We start from the raw sequence: 25653 nt of genomic DNA, 5'->3' as shown, positions 1-25653 counted from the left end.
TATATAAGGAGAGCATTTACTAAGGTGCCCAGTACATTAAAAATCCTCTCAATGGGTTATGGTTATTATTATTTTTATTACATGCTAGCATGGCCTTAAGGCCCCTAATTGTATAATTTAAAGAGACAGATACATTGTTAAATCTCCTTGGATTCTGCATTTAGTATGAGTGCACTTAAAACAATGACCACAGATGAAATAAATGTAGAAAAAAATTCTTTTCCACTGGAGAACATTTCTAGTATCATGGAAATTTAATAGTTTGCTTAATAGACTCACTACTATTTACAAGAAACAAGACAGTATTTTTTTAATTAAAAATATTTATTGGCTATTGACTTTAACAGACTTACATTAAAGGAAAAAAACATTTTTTCCAAATGTGCTAATAAGAAAAAGACCCAGAAAAATGAACAACGCTTGAGCAGACTATCCAGTGTTTTGAACATAAATAAAACTCATAAATTTTATATGGATTCTGGGATGTTAATATTCCTCCAACAATGGATTTGGCATTGAACAGGAATATAAACATATGAACAAGTCTAGTCCAATATATTTCAAAGCAAGCAGATCCTTGAGAGCAGACACTCTTTCTAACTACCCTTGCCATTCATGGAGGAGAGATTATAGGAATGTCACAGGCATTCCTAACCATTAATAAAAAAAAAAATAGATACCTAACACATAAAAATATAGTAACCACATAATAATTAAAAACAATGTTCAGTAATGCCCACTGAAATGAAAAAATAGCAAATTATAGCCTTTAAGAAAGTAAAACAAGTATCTTCCACGCTCCTACAAAAACAAAGGCTTTTTTTTGGTTCTGTTGGCTGCTTTTACAAAAACTATGTGTGGATATACTCTTACAGAAAACATGACAAAGAGAGAAAAGCCCAAAGAAAATAAAAATCACCTGTCACATCAACACGAATGTCACTCCTCTGGTGAAAGCAGAAAAAACTCATAGAATTAGAGATGATCCAGGAAAGTCTTCCCAGTCTCAGGATCTGCTGATGCCAACTCACCAACCACTTCAGAAGTCACAGCCCGAACCTCTTTCTTGGCTCTCAAACGTCTCTACCTTTGCCTGATTCCCGGCACCACTCATTTTTAGACCAGGCCAACAGTGATCAGGACACAAGAAAGCTGCAGCGATAATCTAAAACTTTTTGTCCCCCCCCATATTACAGCTAAATAGAATCTTGGAAGTTCATGTAGTCTTACCCCCCTGCCTGTCCCTGTTTGCTCAGGAGGAAACAGGCATGGAGGGGGTAAGTGATTTGCCTGGTGTCACAGCTGAGCAGAACTGAAACCCAGTCTTCCAATTGCTGGGCCAGGGCTCCGTCCAAGTGAACACATGGTGAATGAATCTCCCCAAGTGATGGGGCCACAGTTATTACATGGCGAGACTATTAATGAGCCTGAAGGGCAGACCACAGCAGATCTGTATGATCAGACGAAAGCAACTAGGCAAACTTTTGGCTTGTAACGGGCAACTGCATGGGCTCTCGGGAGACAAGTCACACATAGATCATGTGGTCAAATGAAGGCGTGTGCCCTGGTCCAATTGATCTTAGGAGTGATGTGTGAGCCCCACATCCCATGAAGACGTGAGCCTAGTTAAGTCACAAGAGCCTTTTCTGACTGATTGCAGCAGAGAGGCAGCTGGGAAGGCAGAAGTGTCCAAGATGCTCCTGAGAATATAAGGATTAAAACTAGGAAACTCTTAAATCAGCCAGATTCCTTTTATAGTCAACAGTCATGCGTCTACAGAAGTCATGCTGCTCGTGACCAATCATCTTTTCAAGCTCTGATCCAACTTCACGAACCCACATAATCTCATCAACCCCACTTCAAGGCTGTCCCTTCACAACTAAAGCTTTTGTCTTTGACTAAACGAATCTCCATTTGCTCAAAGAGTTAGCACTGAAATACTAAAGTTCATGGTTCAGTTCTTTCTGATCAGTCTGGGTCACTTAAGTCCTGAGAAGAAATCTCTTGAGCCTCAAGTGGGCAGAGTTTGGTTCAAACGTTCCTTATTTATGGGCAGATCTCATTCTCCGATATAAACGGTTAAAGCCAAGTTCATTTCTTGTTCTCTTCTTCCCACATTCCAACAGCAGGACAGGCTCAGTGTGAAGAGTCAGACTCGCATGTGCCAGGTCTCAAGATGTTTGCCTGCGGATGAGCTCTTTCAACTGTGCCAGTCTGTCGCTTTTTAGTGCTTCCCGGATGGAGTGGAAAAATCCAAAATAATGTTCAAAGTTGTGCATCATGAGCAGGACCCCAGCCAACAGCTCGTTGGTCACCAGCAGATGGTGGATGTACGCACGAGTATGATTCTTACAGCAGTAACAGGAACACCCTCTCACAAGTGGATCAAAATCCTCCTGGTACCTGCCGAAGGAAGTCACAGTGATAGTCCAAACAATGAGGACTACAAGACATCCACAGCCTAGGCTATCTATTCAGTCAGTACATAAGCAATAATTAATAACCTCATTGGCAATAGTGCTGGGCACCTGCTTAGGATGACAATGTGGTGACAAGTTAACCTAGAGCATGATGAGTCAGGAAACTCGGGAGTCTTCTCCTGACAGACCTAACCTCCTGGACCGAGGCTTACAGAGAGCATCGAGAGAGAGCCCCAGGATCACTCCTGCACACTGAGCTTTGTTAGTCACACTGTAAGGGCACAGAGTGACAGTAAATGCTGTTCTGAAGCATGACACACTTCTCCCCCTCACCACCAGAACTAGTACATTAGACACGGTACAACCTTTCACTCCCAGAGTTTGTGTGTGTGGGTGGACTGCAAAGCACTTTGACATACACTGTCTTACTGAATCTCTGCAACCACTTTTGAAGACAGGCATTTTTACGGTCATTTCCCAATGAAGACCACTAGAGGGGTCGAGAGGAAGGCCTCCAGAGCTACAGAGCCTAGGCTTGATGTCTGGCTCACAATTCACTTGCGCAAGTTACTTAACATCCCTCTGTATCTGTTTTCTCATCTGTTATGGTAATAAGTGTAATAACAGCATCTACCTTAGGGAGTTATTATAAGAATTAAATGAATTAATATAGCAAAGGATTCTCTCTTTCTCTGTCAAATAAATAAATAAATACAATCTTTTAAAAAAGGGGGAGGCCGCTTGGGTGGCTCAATCTGTTGGGTGTCTGCCTTCAGCTCGGGACATGATCCCAGGGTTCAGAGACTGAGCCCCACATCCGTCATGCTCCCTGCACAGTGGGGAGCCTGCTTCTCCTCCTCCCTCTGCCTGCTGCTCCCCCTGCTGTGTGCTCTCTTTCTGTTAAATAAATAAAATCTTAAAAAACCAAACCAAACCAAAACAAAACAACCCAAAGGATTTGGATATTGCTGGGCACATACTAAGCACTACATATGTGTTACTTTTTATTAGCTATTAAAAAGAAGTTAAGGGGTGCCTGGCTGGCTCAGTCAGTAGAACATACAACTCCTGATCTCAGGGTTTTTGAGTTCAAGCCCCACAGTGGGCATGGAGCTTACCTTAAAAAAAAAAAAAAAAAGGGGGGAAGTTAAATGATCTGACCAAGGTTACAGAGCCAATGAGTAGTGCTAGGCTCTAAACTTGAAGTGTAGTGCTCACAATAAGAAAACTACAGTTTCCAGCTAAATCTATAATGTGAGGGAAGTTTAGTAGTAATCCATTTATATTACTCTACCATTTGAAAAACAGAAATGAATCTCCTTGGCTATTTTTCATGAAGTTAAATGAGTAAACATCACCATTTCAGACCTACAATCAAGAAGTCCCTATAGAATACAGATTAGACCTAGGCTTTTCATATTCTTTCATAAGTTTTCAAGTCTGTACTCTTCCTAGATAGACATAAATTAAGTTCGAATCCCTAGAATGTTCCTTTACATAAGACCAAAAACACCCCAGCACTAAAGTGAGAATACCAAACTCACAGAAAAACCTCTCAGTGGTTCACTAATAATTACTACTTTGGGCCAAATACAAAGTTATAAGGTCTCTTAGTTCATTCTTCACAGAGGGAAATATTTTATTAAGATTTATAATCTGTATATAACCAAGATGACTTAAGTTCCTTAGAATTGGAAATGCTTTGTTGTTTTTTATCTTGAAATCTTTATTTTGCTCTGACATTATTTAAAGTAATCGGAAAGAGTAAAAGACACCAGACAATGGATTTGGTCTAATCTTTCTGACAGCTCTTCTAAAACAACAGTTATCTAGCCTCGGTTTTCTGACATGACAAAGAACACAAATTCATCTGCAGAAAAAACAAGTTTTTCTGGAACTGAATTTAAGAAGGCCCAAATAATATCCAACTATAAATATTTTATGAAGTCATAAACTGAAAAGGGAACAGTTACATAAACTTTTAAAACAGACTGAAATTAAAAAGAAATCAAAATCTAAAAAAATTCCTTACTTTTTTTCCTTCAGATTAATTTCAAATGATGTCATTTCTTGGTTGCAACTGGTTGTTTTAATCTTCTTTGTTTGATCCACATATTTTATTTCTTCCTGTATCCCATTTTGTTGTAATACTGAAGGACAAACCAACAAAAAGTCTTGAATAAAAATCAGACTGGCCATTGGGAGATTATTTTAGTTATATTTTATGGCCTTTGACCTTATAATTCCACTCATAAGAATTTATCCTAAGGAAATGACACAAGAAAAGTAGTAATATGGACCAAGATGATCACTGACATATTCTCTATAATATCAAAACTTGGAGATTCAACAATGTCTAAGCAAACTATGGTTACAAGTAGATAATATATAATCTTACTGTCAAGGAGTGATTTTAAGAAAACAGTTGGGGAGAGAGAGAGTGTGTGTGTGTGTGTGTGTGTGTGTGTGTGTGTGTATGTGTGTTTGAGAGAGAGAGAGAGAGAGAAATTTGTGTGTATATACTGGAGTTATGTCTTGTCATCATATACACGCAAATTAATTGTGCTTTATAACAGCTTGTGTTCCAAATAGATTAAAAGTAGAATATGGTTTTAATTTATGTATTCTATATGGGGACCCTAGCCTTACACGGAACTCAGATTATCCAGAACTAAATGGAGACTTGAGCTGTTCCCTTGAACTCTTTAAGAAAGAACATTCCTGCATATATAAGGAAAACACCAGTCACTATGCAAAGAGCAAGCTATCTTGAACAGGGGCAAGTAGAGAAGTTTTACTGGAAATGAGTAGTAACAAACTAAGGGCAGCCCAAGGGGAATGGGCAGACAGTCCTAAGGAGGTAATTTTGTCCAGATCCAAGGAAAAAGAGAAGTGACCTGAGCATTGGGAGCTGTTATAATTTTGCTGCCATGAATTTGCATGCTGATGTGGGAAACCACAATAATGCCCTGGCTTTCTGGAAAATCCTTATCCTAGGGGGAACTATATTAGTTCCTGTATTAGGCAACTTATACCTCTGTAATTTTCACTTTATAATTGACAAAATACTTTAATTTACTACATATACACATACACAAATATGATTAATAATACTACTTTAATGGAAAATGTTCAAACTATTTCAACTTTTCTAATTATAAAGAAACAGTTTTCTCTAGCCAAAAAGGAATTTGTTTGTTCTGGAGAACTGAATATCAGGTTCTTAAGTTTTGAATATTCATGGCACAGAATGATTAACAGTTACCCATGTCCTTGTGGAAATACTTAGGCTTGTAAATGAATATTTTATAGTATTTGTGGTACGCTTTTCTACCCGTATACATTACGTTCTAGTCAGTTTAAAGGACAGCAAAACTGACCTCCTATATATAAGAATCTGACCAATCTGATTTGTTTTGTTTCGAGAAGTAATTCAATTTAGATTAATGGTTAGGTTGCTTTACAAAACTGTTAACATCTTCTGGGTGAAATTTTAATAACTTTTGGGGAATAAAATGAATCTTTAAGGAAGTCTCTGGCCCAAGTTAAATGTAGGGCCAGAGGTGACAGGTAGAATTCAAAGGACAGCAGAAAGCAGGGAAGGAAATCACACCTATGAAGGCCAGAAGGCAGGCCAGGCGTGCAACATTCTCCAAAAAACTTGGTAGTTTTTCTAAGGGATCCCATAGACCATATCCCAATTCTTTTTCCACTGTCAGTCAAATGTTCAGACTCTGAAACTGATATTCTTGACTTCTGAGTAACTAATCAATACAAGAAAATGGTGGTGCTTCAAAGCAATATCAGCTTTCACATCTCTTATGTGTTAAAAAAAAAAGCGTAAGTAACACTAAGATCAGAGGGGGTGAGAAACTCCCTGTATTTTGATAGCATGGAGTTTGCAAAAAGCAGACAAGAAGTCTTCTGTGAAAAACTGAATTAACTTTTACCAAGTAGTTCAAAGGTTTTCTGTTCTTAGATTTTTATCACTATTCACTCTGAATGTTCTTTTTTCAGATTGTTAATAGAAAGGGTTTTGTTTTTCTTGGTTCTCACTCTAAGATCACTCCCTAATATTGAGCTACAGGTATAGCACTAAGTACCCGGTTTTGTGCGCCAACATGCCAGAGCATACAGATAAGAAACAAACATGGTAGTTTTATAAAAGGCTGGAGTTACAGTATGCACATATTTCTGGCTTGTGACTCAAGACCAATAATGAAGAGGAAACAGAAGAAACTTGAGGATAACACAGAGACTAACTTCAGAAGACCTACGTGTCTCTTCAGGGTTTGGCTGGTAATCAAAGCTGAAAGTCAGGGCACATCCCCGTTCTGTCACTTGATAAGGGAAAAAACTCTCAAATAAATCCACTCCCCTTTCGATACACTCAAGGACCTCATCTGGCCGGCTGACTCCACAGATAAGCCTGTGAAAACAACAGTAAGAACACTGACGTGAGGACAATGCTAGAAATGCAGAGACTCTTCCCAGAGGGCATTAAAAGTAGTAATAATGAGGGAACCTGGATGGCTCAGTCAGTTAAGTGTCTGATTTTTGGCTCAGATCATGATCTCAGGGTCCTGGGATTGAGCCCCACATCGGGCTCCCTGCTTAGCAGGGAGTCCGCTTCTCCCTCTCCCCGTCTTTCCCTATTCCTCCACCTCTCCCCCTGCTTATGTGCACTCTCTCAAATAAATAAAATCTTAAAAAAAAAAAAAGTGGTAGTAATAATGAAACCCACCAATCACGGTTGCATGGCAGGCAACAGATAATAAGATGCGATAGAAAGAACATAGGGCTTTGGCAGCAGAGAGACCTGGGCTCGAATCCCAGTTCTGCCTTTTATTCATTTATTGTACTACTTTGGGAAGGTTTCTTAACCATTCTGGGTTTTAGTTTTATAATCTTAAAAACAGGAGCAGTAATACATACCTCACAGATTTGTTGTAAAGATTAAGGAGGTATTTGAAAAAGCACACTGTCAAGTCTCAGGACCCAAAGAGAAGTTCAATAAAGGTTAGTTTCCTTTCCCCTCCCACTCCTTCTAAAGAACCTTCCTAGTCTTCAACTGAAGTTTACACCCTATCTAACTACTACACAGATTTTTCTGAGAGTGCAAAGTTGTATGTCAACTATACATCAATTTTTATTTTATTTATTTTTTTAAGCTTTTATTTATTTGACAGAGAGAGATGGGGAGAGAGGAAACACAAGCAAGGGGAGTGTGAGAGGGAGAAGCAGGCTTTCCACTGAGTGACGCGAGGATAGATTCCAGGATCCCGGGATCAGGACCTGAGCCAAATGCAGATGTTTAGTGACTGAGCCTCCCAAGTGCCCCTATCAATTTTTTAAAAAAAATTTTTGAAGAGTGCAATTGTGTGTTTTATTTCCCCCTCAAATCTTTCCATGTTTAAAGCATATTTGCCTAGAATTTTTTATAATTGGTTCAAGAAAGACATTTTTTATCTACTGTATTCTTCATGGGTTCATTTACAAAGCAACTCTTGCTCTCAGACTTTCAACTCTGACCATAAGATCTAAGACTCTATTTGACTTTCTTTATTCTTCTTTTATTTTCTCCATTAATAAAAAGTCTGCATGGTGGAATGAGATGGTATTTTCAGAGGTAACAGGTAAGGCATTCTGAGAGTGATCATACCACTCGGCTGGGTTTTGCCACTAAAACAAGAGGGGGAGGTGCACTAGATCGGGGTTGGCTGGCTGGCTGGCTGCTATCTTTTATGTTTGTTTTTCTACCCATAGTCCCTTTTATGAACTGGCAGAGAAAAGCTTACAGACTCCCTGATTTCTAAGAGAAGTCCAAAAAAGGCTTATGTAATATTAAACAACTCAAACACTTAAATATATGCCGGTTTTTCTGACTAGTTTCCTTCAACTAATGTAATGTTTTAGAACTCCTCTCCAACTGAAGCTGGCATTTCTACGCACATATAGAATGAAAACAATCCCAGCTCTCAAATCCAGTAACAGACATCTGTGAGCACTTAGCTCAAAGAAGTCAGAAAATGACTAGAAATACTAGTGCTGAATTGTTATCTGCACCAGAACAAAATCAGTACAGGATGGGGAACAATGAATACAAGAGAGCTAGGTTAAAGCTATGGGGTAAGTGCTGCCCGGACTGCTGGAAGTATCTTGCTCTGGCTGAGGTTTCCAGGGTTGTATACGTGTGTAAAAATCCATCAAACTGTACATAGATTCACACACTTTATTGAAAGTTATACCTGGATTTTTTTAAAAGTGGTAACATTTATATATTCTATATACCAACCAACAACCCGAGGGGCATAAAGCAGCATCCTATAATCAAACCTCTTAATAGATCTGTAGGAAAAAAGCATGAATATTCATACCAAGTTGGATGAAAGTCTAGGGTTTTAAAACAAAAAAGAAAAGAAAAAAAAAAGAAAAATGTGGGTAGTCTAATAAGACATCAGCTGCACTCAGAACCTTGGGATTTTGAGCTTTGAATCTTGCAGATTGTTTCTCTATACCAGTACAGAGTGAATCCTGTTTGGAAAGAACTAGACCCATTAGTGTTGCCAGTCCTGTTGATTTCAAAAGTGACTTAGCTACCTGCCTCAAATCTAAGAACTTCTTCAATGTCCTTATTACTACAGCCCATGTTCATTCTGCTAGGCACCCCAGATCTGTCCTCAACTTTCTTTGATTAAGGCCAGAGTTCCGCATGATTTTATACCTGTCCCCAGGCACCATGTAATAATGAAGCAAGTAGACAAACACTGGCATAAAAATGAGAAGAAACAGATAACAGTTGCCCTCACTTATGAGGATCAAATAAACTAATTGACTTGGTGATTATCCTCATCTACGTTCTGAAATCAAAAGCAGGACAGCCGTGATGGAAAACTCCCCCGACAGACGGCCTCAGCAGACTTAGCCCAGAAAGGCCATAATCAGTTCATCAAAAGACACGTTCACGTGGAGACTCTGAATAATACACAATCACCAGCACTCCTGCCCTGTAGCCCCCGAGGCATGGCCTGTGCCCTAACTGAACACTAGCCTTGGTTTGTCCTCCGGCAGCACTGCAGTGACTGATGACAGCAAGTACAGTCTAGTTTCCAGGGTTGCTGGATTCCCTTGAAAGCCATCCAGAAGGAAGCCGCCTACAGGCCGCTTGGCCGTCTCTCGTGCTGATCTCAGCCTCTCCTCCATCACGTCTCCACCTTCAATCACTCCAATGATGGCACTTTTCTGAAGGACCTAAGGGGAGAAAGGACTGAATGCTTTTAACTATTTCCAGTAGTGGAGACCTTTGTTTAAATGAACTTCACATGGAAGATATCTCGGTACAGCTGCTACAGTTGAAGTATGAGATGGAGCTCCCTCCTCCCTGGGAACCTTGCGGGCTCCAAAACACACAACTTGAAAACCACCCAAACAGGTAAGAAAAGACTGAGGAGAAATTGAGCAATCGATACATGCAGTCATGTTTGGTCTTAGGTTAAATTAAACACACACTGAGCAAGTATGAGAGGGAAAGGACAAAAGGGTAAGTTTTCATTCATTTAAATGACTATTCAGGCCTGTTTTAGGCTTGCTACCCCCAAGTCTCTCCATTAGAGAGAACTTTAAGAACTCTGTGGTTGGGATAACTTACTATCTGTTCGGAAAAAAATCAAACTACACCACACACCATCCTCAAAAAGAAATCCCACATGGCCCTCTAATCTAAACATACAAAAGAGTTACACAAATCTCAAAAAGATATATTCAAGTTTTCATAATCTTGGAGTAAGGAAGGTCTCCCTAAGCAAGCTAAAGCTTACCAGAAAAGGCTAATGTATTTGAAAACAAAACTTCTCTAGTGAAATATACTCTCAACAAAGGCAAAGGAGAGCTCATTGCTTATTGGAATAGACAAACACTTATACCATAGAAAACCTCTAACAAATCTTCTATGGAAATGACAACCCCATAGGAATCAGGGCAGGTATATGAATATGAACTTCAGTAATACCAAGTAAATGTGAATGCCCTGTACACATATGGAGAGCTAACCGAAGCTCACCAGGAAGGAGATACAAAATGGAAATAGTTAGATACCACTTTTGCCCATCACTCTGACAAAATAGTTAAAAGAGAGCAACACTATGGAGGTAAAAGTGTTAGAGAAATGCCACACACTCTGATAATGAGAGAGAGTACAGATTAGTTTAGCTTCTTGGGAGCGCTAGTAGACAATATTCTCAAAATGTCAATGCTTTTATCTTTATGTCCTAAAAGTCCACTTCTAAGAATTATCCCTACAAATACATTCATTCATATGCATCAAGGTCTATTTACAAAATGTTTACAGTAATGAAAACCTGGAAACAACTTAAACATATATCAAAAGAGCAAAGGCTTACGTGAATTCTGATACACTCATAGTACGGCTTCCTATGCAGGTGTTAGAAATAATGCAGCAGATATAGCACTATATGCACTGACAGAAAGAGTTTTGAGCTATTGCTAAACAAAACAAGCACATTTCTGAACATATGATCAGACTCATGTAATGAAAACCCCATAGAGTAAAGCATATATAAACACTATGTGTATGCAACTAAGAAGTAAAAATGCAAAGCAAAAGTGGCTCTCTGGTAGAAGAGAATGGGAAGAGAGCCTGGAGTGCTGTGAAGAGGGAATTTCGCATCTCAGTTTAAGTAGGAGGGACATAATCAGAAAGAACACTTGGGCTGCTGTATGAAGAATGATTTAAGAGTGAGTATGGCTAAAGGATACATAGGAGGCAAGTTTAATAATTCGAGTGAAAGACGAAGAGGACCGAGTCTAAGGGAGTGGCAGCGGGTGAAGGGGAGGGACAGGATATGAAACTTCATCAGAAGGTATGATCAACAGGGGCGCCTGGGTGGCTCAGTCAGTTAGGTGTCTGCCCTGGACTCGGGTCATGTTCTCTGGGTCCTGGGATTGAGTACCATGTCAGGCTCCCTGCTCTGCTTTTCCCTCTCCCTCCTTGTGCATGTGCGCGCGCTCTCTCTCTCTCTCTCAAATACATAAAAATCCTTAAAAGAAAAAAAAAAAGAAGGTACAATCAACAAACTTGACCGATTAGTTGCCCACGGAGAGGGTGAAAAGTCCAGGATGACTGCTGGCTCCTGCTTTGGAAGTCCAGGGAGAGGATGGGAAGAGCAAAGACAGGGAATCCTAGGAAAACAGTTGACACAAGATGATCATTCTGTTTTGTGCATTCTGAGTTTGAGGTCAGCAGCCACTGAGGACACGTGTGCAACAAATGTGACTACCCAGGCTGGAACTGTGGACACCTGGCACACTGCTGCCACTCCCCACAGCAGACATGGCTGACAGATACTCTCTTCCTGCTGTGCCCAGGCACAGCTCCAAGCACCATAGGATGACATCCATTTGCCTTCACTGGCCTAGGAAGAAAAGAGAGCCTACACCAGAATGTTGGAGAGCTTCAGTATTTAAGGGCATTCAGAATAAGAAGATCCAGTGAGTAAAAAAGGAAGAAATCACAGGAAAAGGGAAAGATGTATGCAGACATACAAAGCAGGTAGTTACAAGAACCTGCCCCTAAATGTGTCTAAATGTGACTGGCAGAGCCCTATCTGGGAAACCCCCTTTCATGGACATAAGAAGTATAATCATATAATTTATTGTTTAAAATGGAATACATGTGCCCTTTCCACCAGCCATCCAAGATGCCAAAAGGAAAGAAGGCTAGGGGGAGGAAAGGGGCCCTGGCCCCTGCTGTCATGAAGAAGCAGGAGGCCAAGAAGGTGGTCAATCCCCTGCCTGAGGAAAGGCCCAAGAGTTTTCGCATTGGACAGGACATCCAGCCCAAAAGGGACCTCATCTGCTGTGCCCAATGGCCCCGCTACATCCAGCTGTAGTGGCAAAGGGCTTTTCTCTATAAATGTCTGAAAGTACCTCCCGCAATTAACTAGTTCACCCAAGACCTTGCCCCTGGACTGCTAAGCTACTCAACCACTAAAGCTGGCCCACAAATACAGACCAGAGACAAAGCAAGAGAAGAAGCAGAGATTGTTGGCCTGGGCTGAAAGAAAGCAGCCAGCAAAGGGAATGTCTCCACTAAGATGCCACCTGTCCTTCCAGCTGGGGTTAAGAGTCACCACCTTGGTGGAAAATAAGAAGACTCAGCTGTGGTGATTGCACATGATGTGGATCCCATTCAGCCTGTTGTCTTTCTGCCCATCCTGTGTCATAAGATGGGGGTTCCCTACTGCATCATCAAAGGGAAGGCCAGGCTGTAGCATCTGGTCCATGGGAAGACCTGCACCACTGCTGCCTTCACACAGGTTAAGTTGGAAGACAAAGGACCTTGGGCTAAGCTGCTGGAAGCTGTCAGAACCAACTACAATGACAGATATGATGATATCTGCCATCACTGGGGAGGCAATGTCCTGGATCCAAAGTCGGTGGTTCACATGGTCAAGGTGAAAAAAGGCAGAGGCTAAAGAACTGGCCACCAAACTGGGTTAAGTGTGCACTGCTGAATTTTCTGTATGTATGAGTAATAAAAAGTGCTCTTTCAAAAAAAACACGAGACACATGTAAGCATAAAAGGGGGCGCTATTAATAATCATGTCAAGACAACAGCAGATCATAGGGATAGAAAGAGGGACCACTCCACAGCAATAATGTGAAGTGTAAGGCTCACTAGCACGAAAGAGGGACTTGAGGCTCAGCCGGCTGTTCTAATAATCATGCCGTCACACTCCCTGTCCTCCCTTCTACTCATGGAAACATTACTCATCCTACAAGGATAATTACTGGCTCAAAACAATTGCTAGTGAGCAACACTAACAATCAGGACCCACGGCAGTGTCCCCATGCTGAACTCTTACTGCAGATACCCAGAGTTCTATTCAGAATGACAACCAAGTTTCCTCTGATTTTATGTACACTAACTTTATCAGTCAATTATATTTTTTATTGGTACACTCAAGACAACAATGTTCCTCAATCTCAGGGCACTTTGCCATAATGGGACCTGACCACTGCTCAGGATTACTCCACATAAGTGATCTCAACACTGAATTCTCCCCTGCACTCACACCTTCTCTTCTCTCACCAGCTCTGCTCTCTCCCTAGTGACTGCATCCTTTCCCAGCTGCATTCACTCTGCTACCAGGCTCTCTAGTCCACCGCCACAGCTTCATCCTCCCCAGCCCGACATAACCAGCCACCACCAGCAAGCATTTACTGAGGGCTTACTTATGTCAGGTATTTGGTACATGATGGAGATACAAAAAGACATTCAAAAATTCATTTTAAGGAGGTCACAATCTAATGAAGACAAGCATATACAGAAATCATCGCACTACGAAATGACTGGAGCTATAATACAGTCACGTACAAATTAAAGGAGGTGGCAGAGGATGAACAAAACTTCCTGGAAGGGTCAGGGACAGTTTCCTAGAATGAGGAATGGAATGGAATGAGCCGGATCTGGAAGCAAGAGACACAATATGGCTGGAGATAAGAAAAAAAGAAATAGCCAAGAAGGAAGTCCGTGTACAGCCCCAGCAGAATGAAACAGGGTAATGCCTCAGGAAACTGCGGGTGACTAAGAAGGGCCACAGCCACAGGAGAAAGTGGTCGGCACCGAGCTGGAGGAATAGGTAGAGGCCATGTCACGTAAGAGCTGAAATAGAGAGTCATGAAATTCTCTTTGGGAAGTCGATACGGGATCCTATTTGTGTTTTATGAAGATCTCTCAGATAGCAGGGCTGAAGATGGATTCGATGGAAACAAGAAGAGACAGAATAATTAAAAGGTAATGTCTACATAAGAGATGATGAGGTTATTATGCCTCAAGGTGGTGATAAGAAAGATGGGGAGATGGGGGCAGATCCTAGATATATTTAGGGAGATGGAATCAAGAAGAAGCAAATCACTGGATATTAAACCGGGTATTAAAAAGAGCCTTGAATGTGGAATTTAAGAAACAAAAAAGTGAACATAGGGGAAGGGAGGGAAAAACAATTAGACAAAATCAGGGAAGGAGACAAAACATAAGGGACTCTTAAACTCTGGAAAACAAACTGAGGTTTGCTGAAGGGGAGGTAGATGGGGGGATGGGGTAACTGGGTGACGGGCATTAAGGAGCACATATGATGTAATGAGCACTGGGTATTATATATGACTGATGAATTGCTAAACTCTACCTCTGAAACTAATAATATACTCTATGTTTATTAATTGATTTCAAGTAAAATTTTTTTAAAAAGGGAAGACTCAAATTGCTGGGCTGAGGACCTTGGTGGCTACTATGAACTGAGATAGGAAAAGGTTTGAGGAGATCAGATACTGAGTTTGGTTACCTGAATTTGAGGTGCATGTGAAGGGATATTCTAGTAGAACCCAGCTTTATGTCATTCTGAAGCCACGCAGGGCAAGCTTGATTATCCATGCAATTTCAGAATTATTCAGCAAATAAAACCAAGGTGAGGCTGCCCAGGGAAAACACCCACAGTAGGGCGAAAAAAGAGCCCAAGACAGAATTCTAGAGAGTTAGGATACTTGTGGTTCAGGAAAAGAAAACACGGGAGTAAGAGATCAGGAATTGAGAAGCAGAGAAGCAGGAGGAGCAGAGAAGGCAAGAGTATGGAACATCAGCAAGTGAGAGTTTCAAACAGAAAGGAGTGGTGGGCGGCGCATCCTTACCTCTGACTCTTCCTGTAGCCGTAGACAATTATCCAGGAATAGAAGCGATCGATCAACAGACTTTCTGGCTCTTTTTATGGACGTGGCTTCCTCACAAGACGCCTCTCCATCTGAGAGACACTGGAACCAGTCTGGCTGAAGGGCCTGCTGAATTGCCATGAACTTGGAAGCAGTCATTTCCACTCGTCCGCCAAGACCCCACACGGACACAGACTGCCATGGAACAAAATGATGAGGAATCAGCAAGAGTAAAATGTAAATCAAAAGGAAATAGTAAAATGATAGAGCAATACTGAATTTAATTCTTTATAAATGGAGAGATGGTGGCATTTCATTATCTTAGACATGGAGGGTAGAAGAAGCTTCCTGTATTATATCCTAATTCTCTGAGCACCTTATAGCTCGTAGAGAATCCATCAGTGGCCACACAGCCAGCTTCCGAGCTAGTCCCAAGAATTCTTTGTTATACTTTTCCAGTTCAGTGTTCCATTCTCTGAGACCCCACCCCATGCATGTTGTCCATAAACAGATCCACAGACTTTGATCTTTCTCTGTCTTTGATCACATTGTTCCTTTTGGCTGGAATGCCCTCCTCCTACTTCTCTGCCTGGTAAAATACCATGCATCCATCAAAACAAAGTTCAAATATCATCTACTCTATTGAGCCCCCAAAACCTATCTGGGCATAAACCATCACTCACTCCTCTAAGCTTCTACAGCAATTTGGACTACATCTTTTATAGAAACAATAGTACTGAGAATCCCAATTCATGTTTGTGCCTCAAAAGCCTAGCCTAGGGCTTCATACATTAGTGAAGGTTAGTAAGTGTTTACTGGATCGAGTTAGATACAGATACAAAGAAGTCAGAATGTACAGAAGCATCTCTATATAATGTTCTTTCTTTGGTTACTCCTTCCCGTATAGTATCTTTCTTCTTAGAAGAGACTGACAAGGACATAAATGGGGAAGCCACATAGAGTCTTTTTATTCTGGCCTAAGGCTTAAGAACATTGTTTAAATGAATCCTCTCTCCCTTACAAATGGGGGTAGATAACTGAGGTAAAAATATTCTTTTGGATTAAAATTACAAAATAAAAAGAAGTTTAAAGCAGAATAATTTAAAATATTTCATCTTAGATAAGATTAACAGACATCGTTGACATCAATAAAGTGGGTACAAGAAAAGTAGTCGCATTTGTAAAGCAGGAGCACACACGGAGGACTTGCCAGAACGTAGTCCTCAGGGACAAGACCATTGTGCCATGTCTCAGGTGGAAACTTTTAACGAAGTCCTTTTGATACTGTTCTTCACTAGCTAAAATCTCTGGCTGTGAACCCAGCTTTTTCAAACGCTATTCTAAAAGCAAGCAGTATTATACCGAGATTCTACTATATATAGTCATACATGTGATAACACTCATCAGCAACTTTCCTAGCGCTTCCTGAGGTTGTTAAAACTGCAAATAAAGCATGGCATAAAAAAACTAGTGCTTTCTACCATCATAGCAATTTCTTTTTTTGCCACATACTTGACCCTCTTTCATACCCCAATTTTTTGTAAGAATGAAAAGGCTGAGGATATATTCCTCACCTCAACCCTGTCTGCAGGCAGCCCTACTTTAATTCCTATAAACCACTCATGCCATTACATTCGTCAAAATAAGAAGAAGGTATAAAGAGGCCAGGAATGGGCTAGCATCCTGGGCAGTGGGATCTAGCATTGAAAGGATACAATAGGCTGACTTTTAGGACAAAGCTGCAGCCCTGGAGGCCCTTCTGAGAACACACCTTGTTTGTTACATAACCGGCTGGGCAGGGGCTGACTGGATCATGCAGGGAACAGTACAAGAGCGATTCTGGCATGCCTGTACAAACATAAAAAAGAACTCCTGAAAGCACTTACATCAACAACTGCACTGTGTTGTAACGGACAGCAGCTTCATATATGTACTGCTGGATAAAGCATCTCTAGACATAGTACCCTGTTCATAATTATAAGAGGCCTGTCAATATGAATGAAAAGATTACCTTTAAAATCTACTCATTTGAAAAAAGAATTAAATGTTCATGTCTAACGACTAATGAGTTGCTACAAAGGAAAAGTGTATGTAAAGTATGAAATACAGTAACAATGTTTAGTGGCATGTTGACCCTACTTGATTTGTCTTAAAAAATATATAATATCAAGTATGTTCATTTTAGGTACCTCCAATGGAACTAGCCACTGGAAAGACAAAATGATATGGTCAAAAGGTAATCTCACTAATAATAAAGCCATCCCACATCATGGGACCTAGGGGCAGAATTACAGGGAAGCTACAAGATACTGAAAATGGACTGAATTCTCAGTAAGTTTCATTGACTCAAGATGACAATTTCTTGGGTTCTTTAGTCAAAAATATAGTCATTTAAAAAAAAATTTTTAAGTGCTTACTAACCCATATGTGCTTAAATTTCCCATGCTACCTTACATTTTCATTAAAAAAAAAAAAAAGATTTCACTGAAAAAAGGCCCAGAAAACAAAGCAAGCAAAAAACAAACAAACAAAAAAACAACTCTGCAGTTCTCCATCTATTTTCCCACAATTTCAATTATTATAGTTATCTCTAGAAAGCTTTTTAAGCTATTTTCACTTAATTATATGCTTGTATACTTTAAAGCTGGTTTTAAAATTAGATTCAGCCCAAGGAAAACATTACATAAATCCTTCTAGTTAAAAACAGGGCCTTGTGACCAACGAGTCATCATGCAATTCCCCGACAGAAGCAGAGGACGGAATAACCAATGGAAACAGAATTTTCATTTACTTAAATGAGTCTTAGATATTGGGAAACAGCTCAGGACAAAGTGGTCTGCAGAAGATTGGATTCTCTAGCTGCCAATGCGAAGCTTTTCCTATAAACAAATGGACACACGCATCTCCATATAAAATCTATTTCTGGAATAAAAGAGAATATTAACATACCAGAATACAGCTACAGATAAACACTTCATCTTCAGCTTCATCTTATGTTTTAGGCTTAAACACGGCTAGACTGCTTTGGATCTTAGGTATATCCCATGCAATTTCTTACCTCTGGGTCTTTGCTCTGTGCCTGGGATGTCTGCCTACACCTGTCCATCCCCACCACCATGCCCACTTCCCAACCTGGCTAAGTTCTACTTTTCCTTGACTCAGATAAAGTACCCCTTCTTCCTCCCTCTCTCAAGAATCCTTTCCTTAGGGACACCTGGGTGGCTCAGTTGGTTAAGCGGCTGCCTTCGGCTCAGGTCATGATCCCAGGGTCCTGGGATCGAGTCCCACATCGGGCTCCTTGCTCAGCAGGGAGCCTGCTTCTCCCTCTGCCTCTGCCTGCCTCTGTCTGCCTGTGCTCACTCTCTCTGACAAATAAATAAATAAAATCTTAAAAAAAAAAAAAAAGAATCCTTTCCTTAGTCTGACCTCTGTCCACATGAACCCTACAGCAAGTAATGTGCTCCTCCCTCTGGCCTCTCCTGGTACATGTACATATTCCTAATCCTGCAAATGAGGTCCCTGCATCATACTAGAATTACATATTTATCTTTATTCCAGATAGGCTCTGAGTTCCATTAAGGAAGCAACTGTTCCTACTCATCTTTGAAACCCCAGTGCATAGTTCTTAGATGCCCAATAAATGCTCATTAAACTAATGAATAAGTAAATGTATGAATAAAAGATCAGTCAACAGCACCTCCAAATTTCAAATTAATACGTCACAAGGCAAACACAAATAACCTAATTTTTACCTATAAACTTTCCAATTCCTTCCTTATATTCTGCCAAGACTTCATGGTGTTCTGCCCTATAAGCAAAACAGAAAAATACATAATAATGAATCATTCTACAGACACTATGCAACAACCGGAACCTACTTCTCTGTACCCAAACAAGCTACGTGACAGTAAATGTGGTCTTGAACAACAAAGTACACCATTATTCAAGAGTCCCAACTCATTAGGCTGTGTTCATTAGCCAGAGTACAGGTCTTCAATTTACAACTAGTTCGGGGTGAACAGAAATTGGCAAAGATCAACCACTTCCAAATGCCCAGATTTTCTTCCTCCCCTCTCCCCTTTAAAATCACTATTATTAACACAATATTGCAGTTATTTCATCATACAGCAGGTTCTTCAATTAAGCATAAAGTCAGTACATACATTATATAAAATGATCTAACTTCATTAGTTTTATTTTCATTAAGCAGGACTATCAAGTACATGTGCAGACACAGGGAAACGTCTAAGGCTGGCGCATGAAGACAGCCTCTGGAGTCCAAGTTTAGTTCTCACAGTGCATTCCCTGCCCTGTCACCTCTGGGAGTGGCGGCAATGAGGGCCACCATCCTGGCACCATTGGATCAGAGGACTAGTGAAGCAGCTCTGACACGTAGGTCTGGCCTTCCAGATTAGGGCCAAATGATGTACAACACTTGACATCTCCTGATTTCATTCTCAAAATCTATAAATTTTGTGCATATAATCAAAAAAGTCTTTTTCTTCACGGCACCTTATTGAGGTATCTGAGCTGCTGGCAGAGTTGCTAGTTAAGTGATTGGGTCTAACACTTACAACGAGGACAGCGTAAGCTGAGCCATGGCAGGAAGCCCATGGATAGTATGCAGTGTCTGATGGGTCAGGTGGGGGGCAGAGCCGGTCTTGGTGTACAGAAGGCAGGCTGGAATGTCCATGGTGCGGTCCTCTGCTTTGCCCAGGTTTTTTATTTTTCCTAGGCGACAGCCATTAACAATCTTGGTAAGACTCAGCTTCATCCTAAGAGATTCCTCTAGGTCCTGATAAGAAAAGAACAGTAAATTCAGGAGTTCCATGACATCTAAAGGCTAAGCACTTTACAAAGCAACTTACACGATGATGAATGACAGCATGTTTATTACTATTTCCAGTCTACAACTGTTTTAGATATTAGGAAGAAGGAAATGGAAGAAGACAGAGAGTAAGACAACTTCCCCCCCAAAGACCCAGAACAAAACGATGACATCAACCACATTTAAATTCAGTGGTGGAATTTTTATCTGTACTGATGAAAATCAAACAAATGGAAGGACAGGAGTAAGGACTAATTACAGAAAGGGTGTGCACTCTTTTGCCAGAGGCTAGTTTTCAGCCTTGAAAATGTGTATAGAAGACCACACTGTTTAGGCCATACTAATTACTAATTTGATCCATTTTTCCATTCTCCAATTTGAGAGACTACTATGCAACATAACAATTTCTCCTAATATGTTGTTAAATAAAGAAAGCAGGTTCCAAAACAGCATTCTGGTGTTTACTAAATCATATGGAACAATATACACCAAAAGATAGAGATTATCTCTGAGAGTTGAGATTATTTTCCAATTTGTTCTTATATGGTGTCCAAATAAAGGTGAGAAAATACATGGAGCATACATGCAATTCATAAGCAATTCAGCATTACTTTTTATCAGGGATCTTGGCAGACTAGTCCCTGGTCCTTTTGTGTAGCAGCCCTGAGGCTGATCTTGTCCACACAGCTAGCACAGATCTACCCTCAGGGTCAGACTAAAACAAACCATCTCAAAGACTGAACAACAAAATCAGAATCACATTATTTAATCTGAGAACCAAAAAAGGAAGGAGGACCAGTTACTGTATTCATGCCCTGTAGGGTACCACACAGGAATCCAAATGCCACGTGAGCATAATATCTGGAATAGGAAGAGTAAATAATGATCAGATATGTAAAGAAAACTGAAGGGAAACCCACTGTTTCTGTATACAACCAAATCAGATTCCCCAAGGTTAAACACAGGCATTCTCCAAGAGAGAAGCAGCAGCTAAATCTGGAAGCCCAGACTCTTGGCTTCCAAGACTTAGCTTTCTCTTGGGGACCTTTTAGACCTATCTTTGTGGAAGGAAAAAATGAACATATTCTAGGAGTCCCTATCTCCTAACAGAAGAGTTTCAAATGTGATTAATCATCTGCTCGATTCTGAAAGCATTTTCTCTTATCTCCTTTTCCCGCTGTTCCCTCAATTGAAGAAATAGATGTCTTCATTCTTTTTTTTTTTTTTTTAAAGATTTTATTTATTTATTTGACAGACAGAGATCACAAGTAGGCAGAGAGGCAGGCGGAGAGAGAGGAGGAAGCAGGCTCCCTGCTGAGCAGAGAGCCCGATGTGGGGCTCGATCCCAGGACTCCGGGATCATGACCTGAGCCAAAGGCAGAGGCTTTAACCCACTGAGCCACCCAGGCACCCAGATGTCTTCATTCTTAACCCAAGGTCTGGTTGGGAGCTCCAGAGGACATTGGCCACCATGTTCTTAGATGCAGAGATGGGTTCTCCTGTGACACAATGCACAAAACTTTAATCCCCATATTTTTAAAGATAAAATTCAAAATGCTCAGCTTAGTGTACTGAACCCACTAGGTCAGCTAGAGAGGAATATCCACTTGGCTCTCTGCACAGTGCAGGACTCTGATGCTATGTACTCACATCTGCTGTTTGGGGCTTCTTCTTCTTTTTTTTTTGAAAGATTTTATTTATTTATTTGACACAGAGAGAGATCACAAGTAGGCAGAGAGGCAGCCAGAGAGGGAGGGGGAAGCAGGCTCCCTGCTGAACAGAGAGCCCAATGTGGGGCTCGATTCCAGGACTCCGAGACCATGACCTGAGCCAAAGGCAGAGGCTTAACCCTCTGAGCCACCCAGGTGCCCCTGTTTGGGGCTTCTTTTTTTTTTTTAATTTTTTTTTTTAATTTCTTTATTTGACAGACATAGATCACAAGTAGGCAGAGAGGCAGGCAGAGAGAGAGAGGGGAGGAAGCAGGCTCCCCGCTGAGCAGAGAGCCCGATGCGGGGCTCGATCCCAGGACCCTGGGATCATGACCCGAGCCGAAGACAGAGGCCCCAACCCACTGAGCCACCCAGGCACCCCTGTTTGGGGCTTCTTAAGAGTCCCATCCTAATGACAATAAATCAACATGTCACCAAAAAAAAAGGCAAACAAGGAAAAGTAGACGGCTGCATTTAAGAAAAAGTATTATAATAGATAAATTGCTATTGTCAGTGATTCTCTGTGTCATGAAAATGAATACAACTATTAGAAGGCATTAGAAAATGCCTTTCAACTGGAAATCAATATTTTTTAAAAAAAGCATGCAACTTTGCCCAGAGCTAGAAGAACCACACTTTCCTTTCCCCATTCACTGTTCAGGTTATGGTAATTTTTATAAGTGCACCAATTCTCTAAGGGCTCAAATACAACAAGTTTTTATTATGGAGTAATGTAAACATAAATATGCACATACACATATTCATGTATATTTTTTTTCATGTACATTTTTTTAAGAACGTGCTTTGGGAGGGATACAATCTAAACCAAGCAAATTTCTCAAGAAACAAACCAACAGTCTCCAAAATATCAACTTTTATTTGCCTTCGTCATCACCCTCTCCCCTGTGGGTCACTCACAGTAGGTATCTTCTAAGATTTGTGCTGTTATGCTTTTCTTTTTTTTTTTTTTTTAAGATTTTATTTATTTATTTGACAGATCCCAAGTAGGCAGAGAGGCAGGTAGAGAGAGAGGGGGAAGCAGGCTCCCCGCTGAGCAGAGCGCCTAATGTGGGGCTCGATCCCAAGACCCTGAAGTCATGACCTGAGCTGAAGGCAGAGGCCTTAACCCACTGAGCCACCTAGGCACCCCGTGTTTTGCTTTTCTAAGTATACATTCACACTTCACTTTTATAAACAGAGTTCCTGGGGAAGTCTTAAGGAAAAGCCCTTAAAAAAATAATCTGGAAATGCTTCATGGAAAAAAGTTTATCACTTTCAGGATAAGTGATAAGCTGTCAATGGATTACGCCTTCATGAGGACTAACAGAGATTCCCTGCACCTCTGGTAGCATTGTACCTGTCCTAACACTTCCAGTGTCACATGTGACCCGCCATGCCTCAGCATTCCCTCAGAAGAAAGGGATTTCTAAAATTTTTTTTAAATGAATTCTCTATAGACTGTCATGACTGTGATATGCTAAGGGAAAAGAGCAAGCTTAGGCAAGCACATGTTTCAAAAGAAACAAAATCGTTTCAAAGAAAAACCGTATATATATTTATAAACACACATGTAAACATACATGCTACAATGTTTGTATATGCATAGAAAAAAGTCTGAAGGACTTCTAAACAATATGGTGCACTGAGTTGACTCAGAAAGACACAGAAATGATGGACTTTAAAATTCTAGTAAACAGGGGTGGCTGGGTGGCTCAGTCGTTAAGCGTCTGCCTTCAGCTCAGGTCATGATCTCAGGGTCCTGGGATGGAGCCCTGCATTGGGCTCTCTGCTCAGCAGGGAGCCTGCTTCTCCCTCTCCCACTCCCTGTGCTTGTGTTCCCTCTCTCGTTGTCTTTCTCTCTCTGTCAAACAGATAAATAAAGTCTTTAAAATTTTTAATAAATAAATAAGTAAAATTCTAGTAAACAATAATAGAAGATGAAACAGAGACTATTCAGAGGTAGAGTATTCTAAAATCTTTACACTATTTGGGAGGGGAGAGAGAGATAATGAATCATGTCATACTGTTAAGTATGTGCGTCAAAAATTTCAAAGTAACCATTAAAAGATTAATGACAGAATGCATAATTTCTGAAACCGTTGGTGAGGGATGGGGGATGATAAAAAAAAACTGGTTAATATAATAAAAGGCAAGAAAGAGGAAAAAAGAACAAAAAGCACATCAAATATAGAAATACAAAATAAGATGGCAGAAGTAAATTTAAATATGCCAGTCATCACAATATAAGTTAACAATTTCACATAATGACAATAGTAGCAACTAACATTTATTGGGCATTTACTGTCTTTTACATATTACCCTGCTAAAATGTATCATCAAATCGACCTCATAAGACAGATGCTATTATTAAGTGCATTTCACACAGGAGATACTGAGGGTAATAGAGTCACCATCTGGGAAGAAGCAGAGCCAGGACTTAAATCACGGAAGTTTGGCTTTAGAGGTTTTATCTACTTGGCCAACAGCCAATTAGAAGTTCCATCTTGTCCATACACATATGCAATTTTACATATTAACTCTAATGTTAAGATACAATTTTACAGCCATATTTTCCATTTTGTGTAGTGTTACTATTGTTCTTGTTTTTCCTTATATTCTTTCTCCGCCTCTATTCATCCTCCCAGCCTCTACAACCTTTCTCCATACTCATACAAATATTTAAACATACTCGTATACGGGAGGGGATTTCTTTTTTTAAGATTTTATTTATTTATTTGAATTCACACAAGTTTGAGATCACAAGGAGGCAGAGAGGCAGGCAGAGAGGAAGCAGGCTCCCTGCTGAGCAGAGAGTCCCAGGACCCTGGGACAATGACCTGAGCCGAAGACAGAGGCTTTAACCCACTGAGCCACCCAGGCGCCCGGGGATTTTTTTTTTTTTTTTTTAATTGAAACATACCACACGTTATGTGCTTCTCTACAATTTGCTTTTTCCCAGCAGGAAATGGGTATCTTTCCTGGAGAAGAGACACAGAACTAACTTACCCTTTTAAAATAACTACTTCATGATATTACTTAAATTGGGCGTGACACAATTTATTCAAAAAATCACCCTTCTGATGGACACTCAAGTTACAGAGCAGGTCCTGTGATCTCTGCAATAGTACGAGGACACAACTTCCCTGATCTCATTTTCACCCAACTCAAGTCTAGCTTAGTTTATGTTTCCTGGCAAAGCGCTATGTTTATATTGATTTTTCTTCGTTACGACATTCCAGTGATTTAGGTTTGCCAATGAGTAAATCCAGGGTCCGCGTTACTACGGTTTCCTCGGGCCACAGAGCCACAAAGCTGAGTTCAAAGCTCCCACTGTAAACCCCTACCCCGCCTGACAAACCCACGTATCCTAGGAAGTACTGCCTCCGGGAACATCTAAGTTTAGCCAATACGGATGGATTTTTCTTCACTCCATGGGCCCCCTCCAGTGGCCCCAACCTCACGAAGCCCTTAGCAGAAGGATTCGAGATCGTCCCAACCCTCCTAAGTATTCTGTGCAGTCCAGAAAACACTTCCGCCTGAGAGCCCGATTCTTGAGCAGAGGCCGGTAATGGAAAGGAGGTCCTTTGCTTTCTGAGATGCAGTGAAGCTTACACGACTTGGGAGAATCTGGACTTAGAGAAGCCAAGATCCACCAGGGCAGCCAGAAAAGGAAAGGCGAAACATGTCAGGATTCTAACTTCAGTTACTGCAACACAAGGAGTACGCGTCTGGGCGCGACGCGACTCATCCGCCCGTGGTAGCCCTCATTCTAACAGGAAAAGGGGGCACTTACCTGCACACCTCCCACCTTGTTTTCGCCTTGAGACCCCTCAAACTCCTCGTAGTTCACTACCACGTGTCCGGCTTACAGAATTCTCGGCCCCCTAAACCACCGCCTCCGCTGCTGAGCCAATCAGGGAACGCTGCGTCATCACCCGGCGCCAGGAAAAGGCAAAGGTGATATCAAAGCGAG

At 40.9% G+C, this 25653-nt stretch overlaps 1 protein-coding gene and 1 pseudogene across 2 annotated transcripts; one reads left to right on the top strand and one right to left on the bottom strand.

The window, feature by feature from the left end:
- Window positions 1–312: 312 nt before the first annotated feature.
- QTRT2 (queuine tRNA-ribosyltransferase accessory subunit 2) lies at window positions 313–25586 on the bottom strand. Its single transcript, XM_080810243.1, has 9 exons — window positions 25474–25586; window positions 19718–19938; window positions 18896–18951; window positions 16915–16991; window positions 15126–15338; window positions 9472–9671; window positions 6698–6849; window positions 4453–4570; window positions 313–2403 (listed from the first exon to the last, which is right to left on the bottom strand). The coding sequence occupies exons 2-9, from the start codon at window positions 19915–19917 to the stop codon at window positions 2172–2174; spliced, it is 1248 nt and encodes a 415-aa protein (XP_080666369.1). The 5' UTR covers window positions 19918–19938; window positions 25474–25586; the 3' UTR covers window positions 313–2171.
- LOC308351053 (large ribosomal subunit protein eL8-like) lies at window positions 12137–12938 on the top strand (annotated as a pseudogene). The gene has a single exon. The product of its transcript is annotated as a large ribosomal subunit protein eL8-like (transcript).
- Window positions 25587–25653: the final 67 nt, after the last annotated feature.

This window comes from Martes martes (assembly GCF_963455335.1).
Source record: "Martes martes genome assembly, chromosome: 1".
Lineage (NCBI taxonomy): Eukaryota > Metazoa > Chordata > Mammalia > Carnivora > Mustelidae > Martes > Martes martes.
The sequence above is the reverse complement of the archived record's forward strand: the minus strand, read 5'-3'. Positions and strand labels throughout refer to the sequence as shown.

Excerpts from the sequence above, each read along its gene's own strand:
- QTRT2 (XM_080810243.1), bottom strand. The coding sequence starts at position 19,917 with ATGAAGCTGAGTCTTACCAAGATTGTTAATGGCTGTCGCCTAGGAAAA. Across the intron at positions 6,850-9,471 it reads CTGCCGGAGGACAAACCAAG|GCTTATCTGTGGAGTCAGCC; the intron begins GCTAGTGTTCAG and ends TTGTTTTCACAG. Across the intron at positions 2,404-4,452 it reads ATTAATCTGAAGGAAAAAAA|GTACCAGGAGGATTTTGATC; the intron begins GTAAGGAATTTT and ends TTCCTTCGGCAG.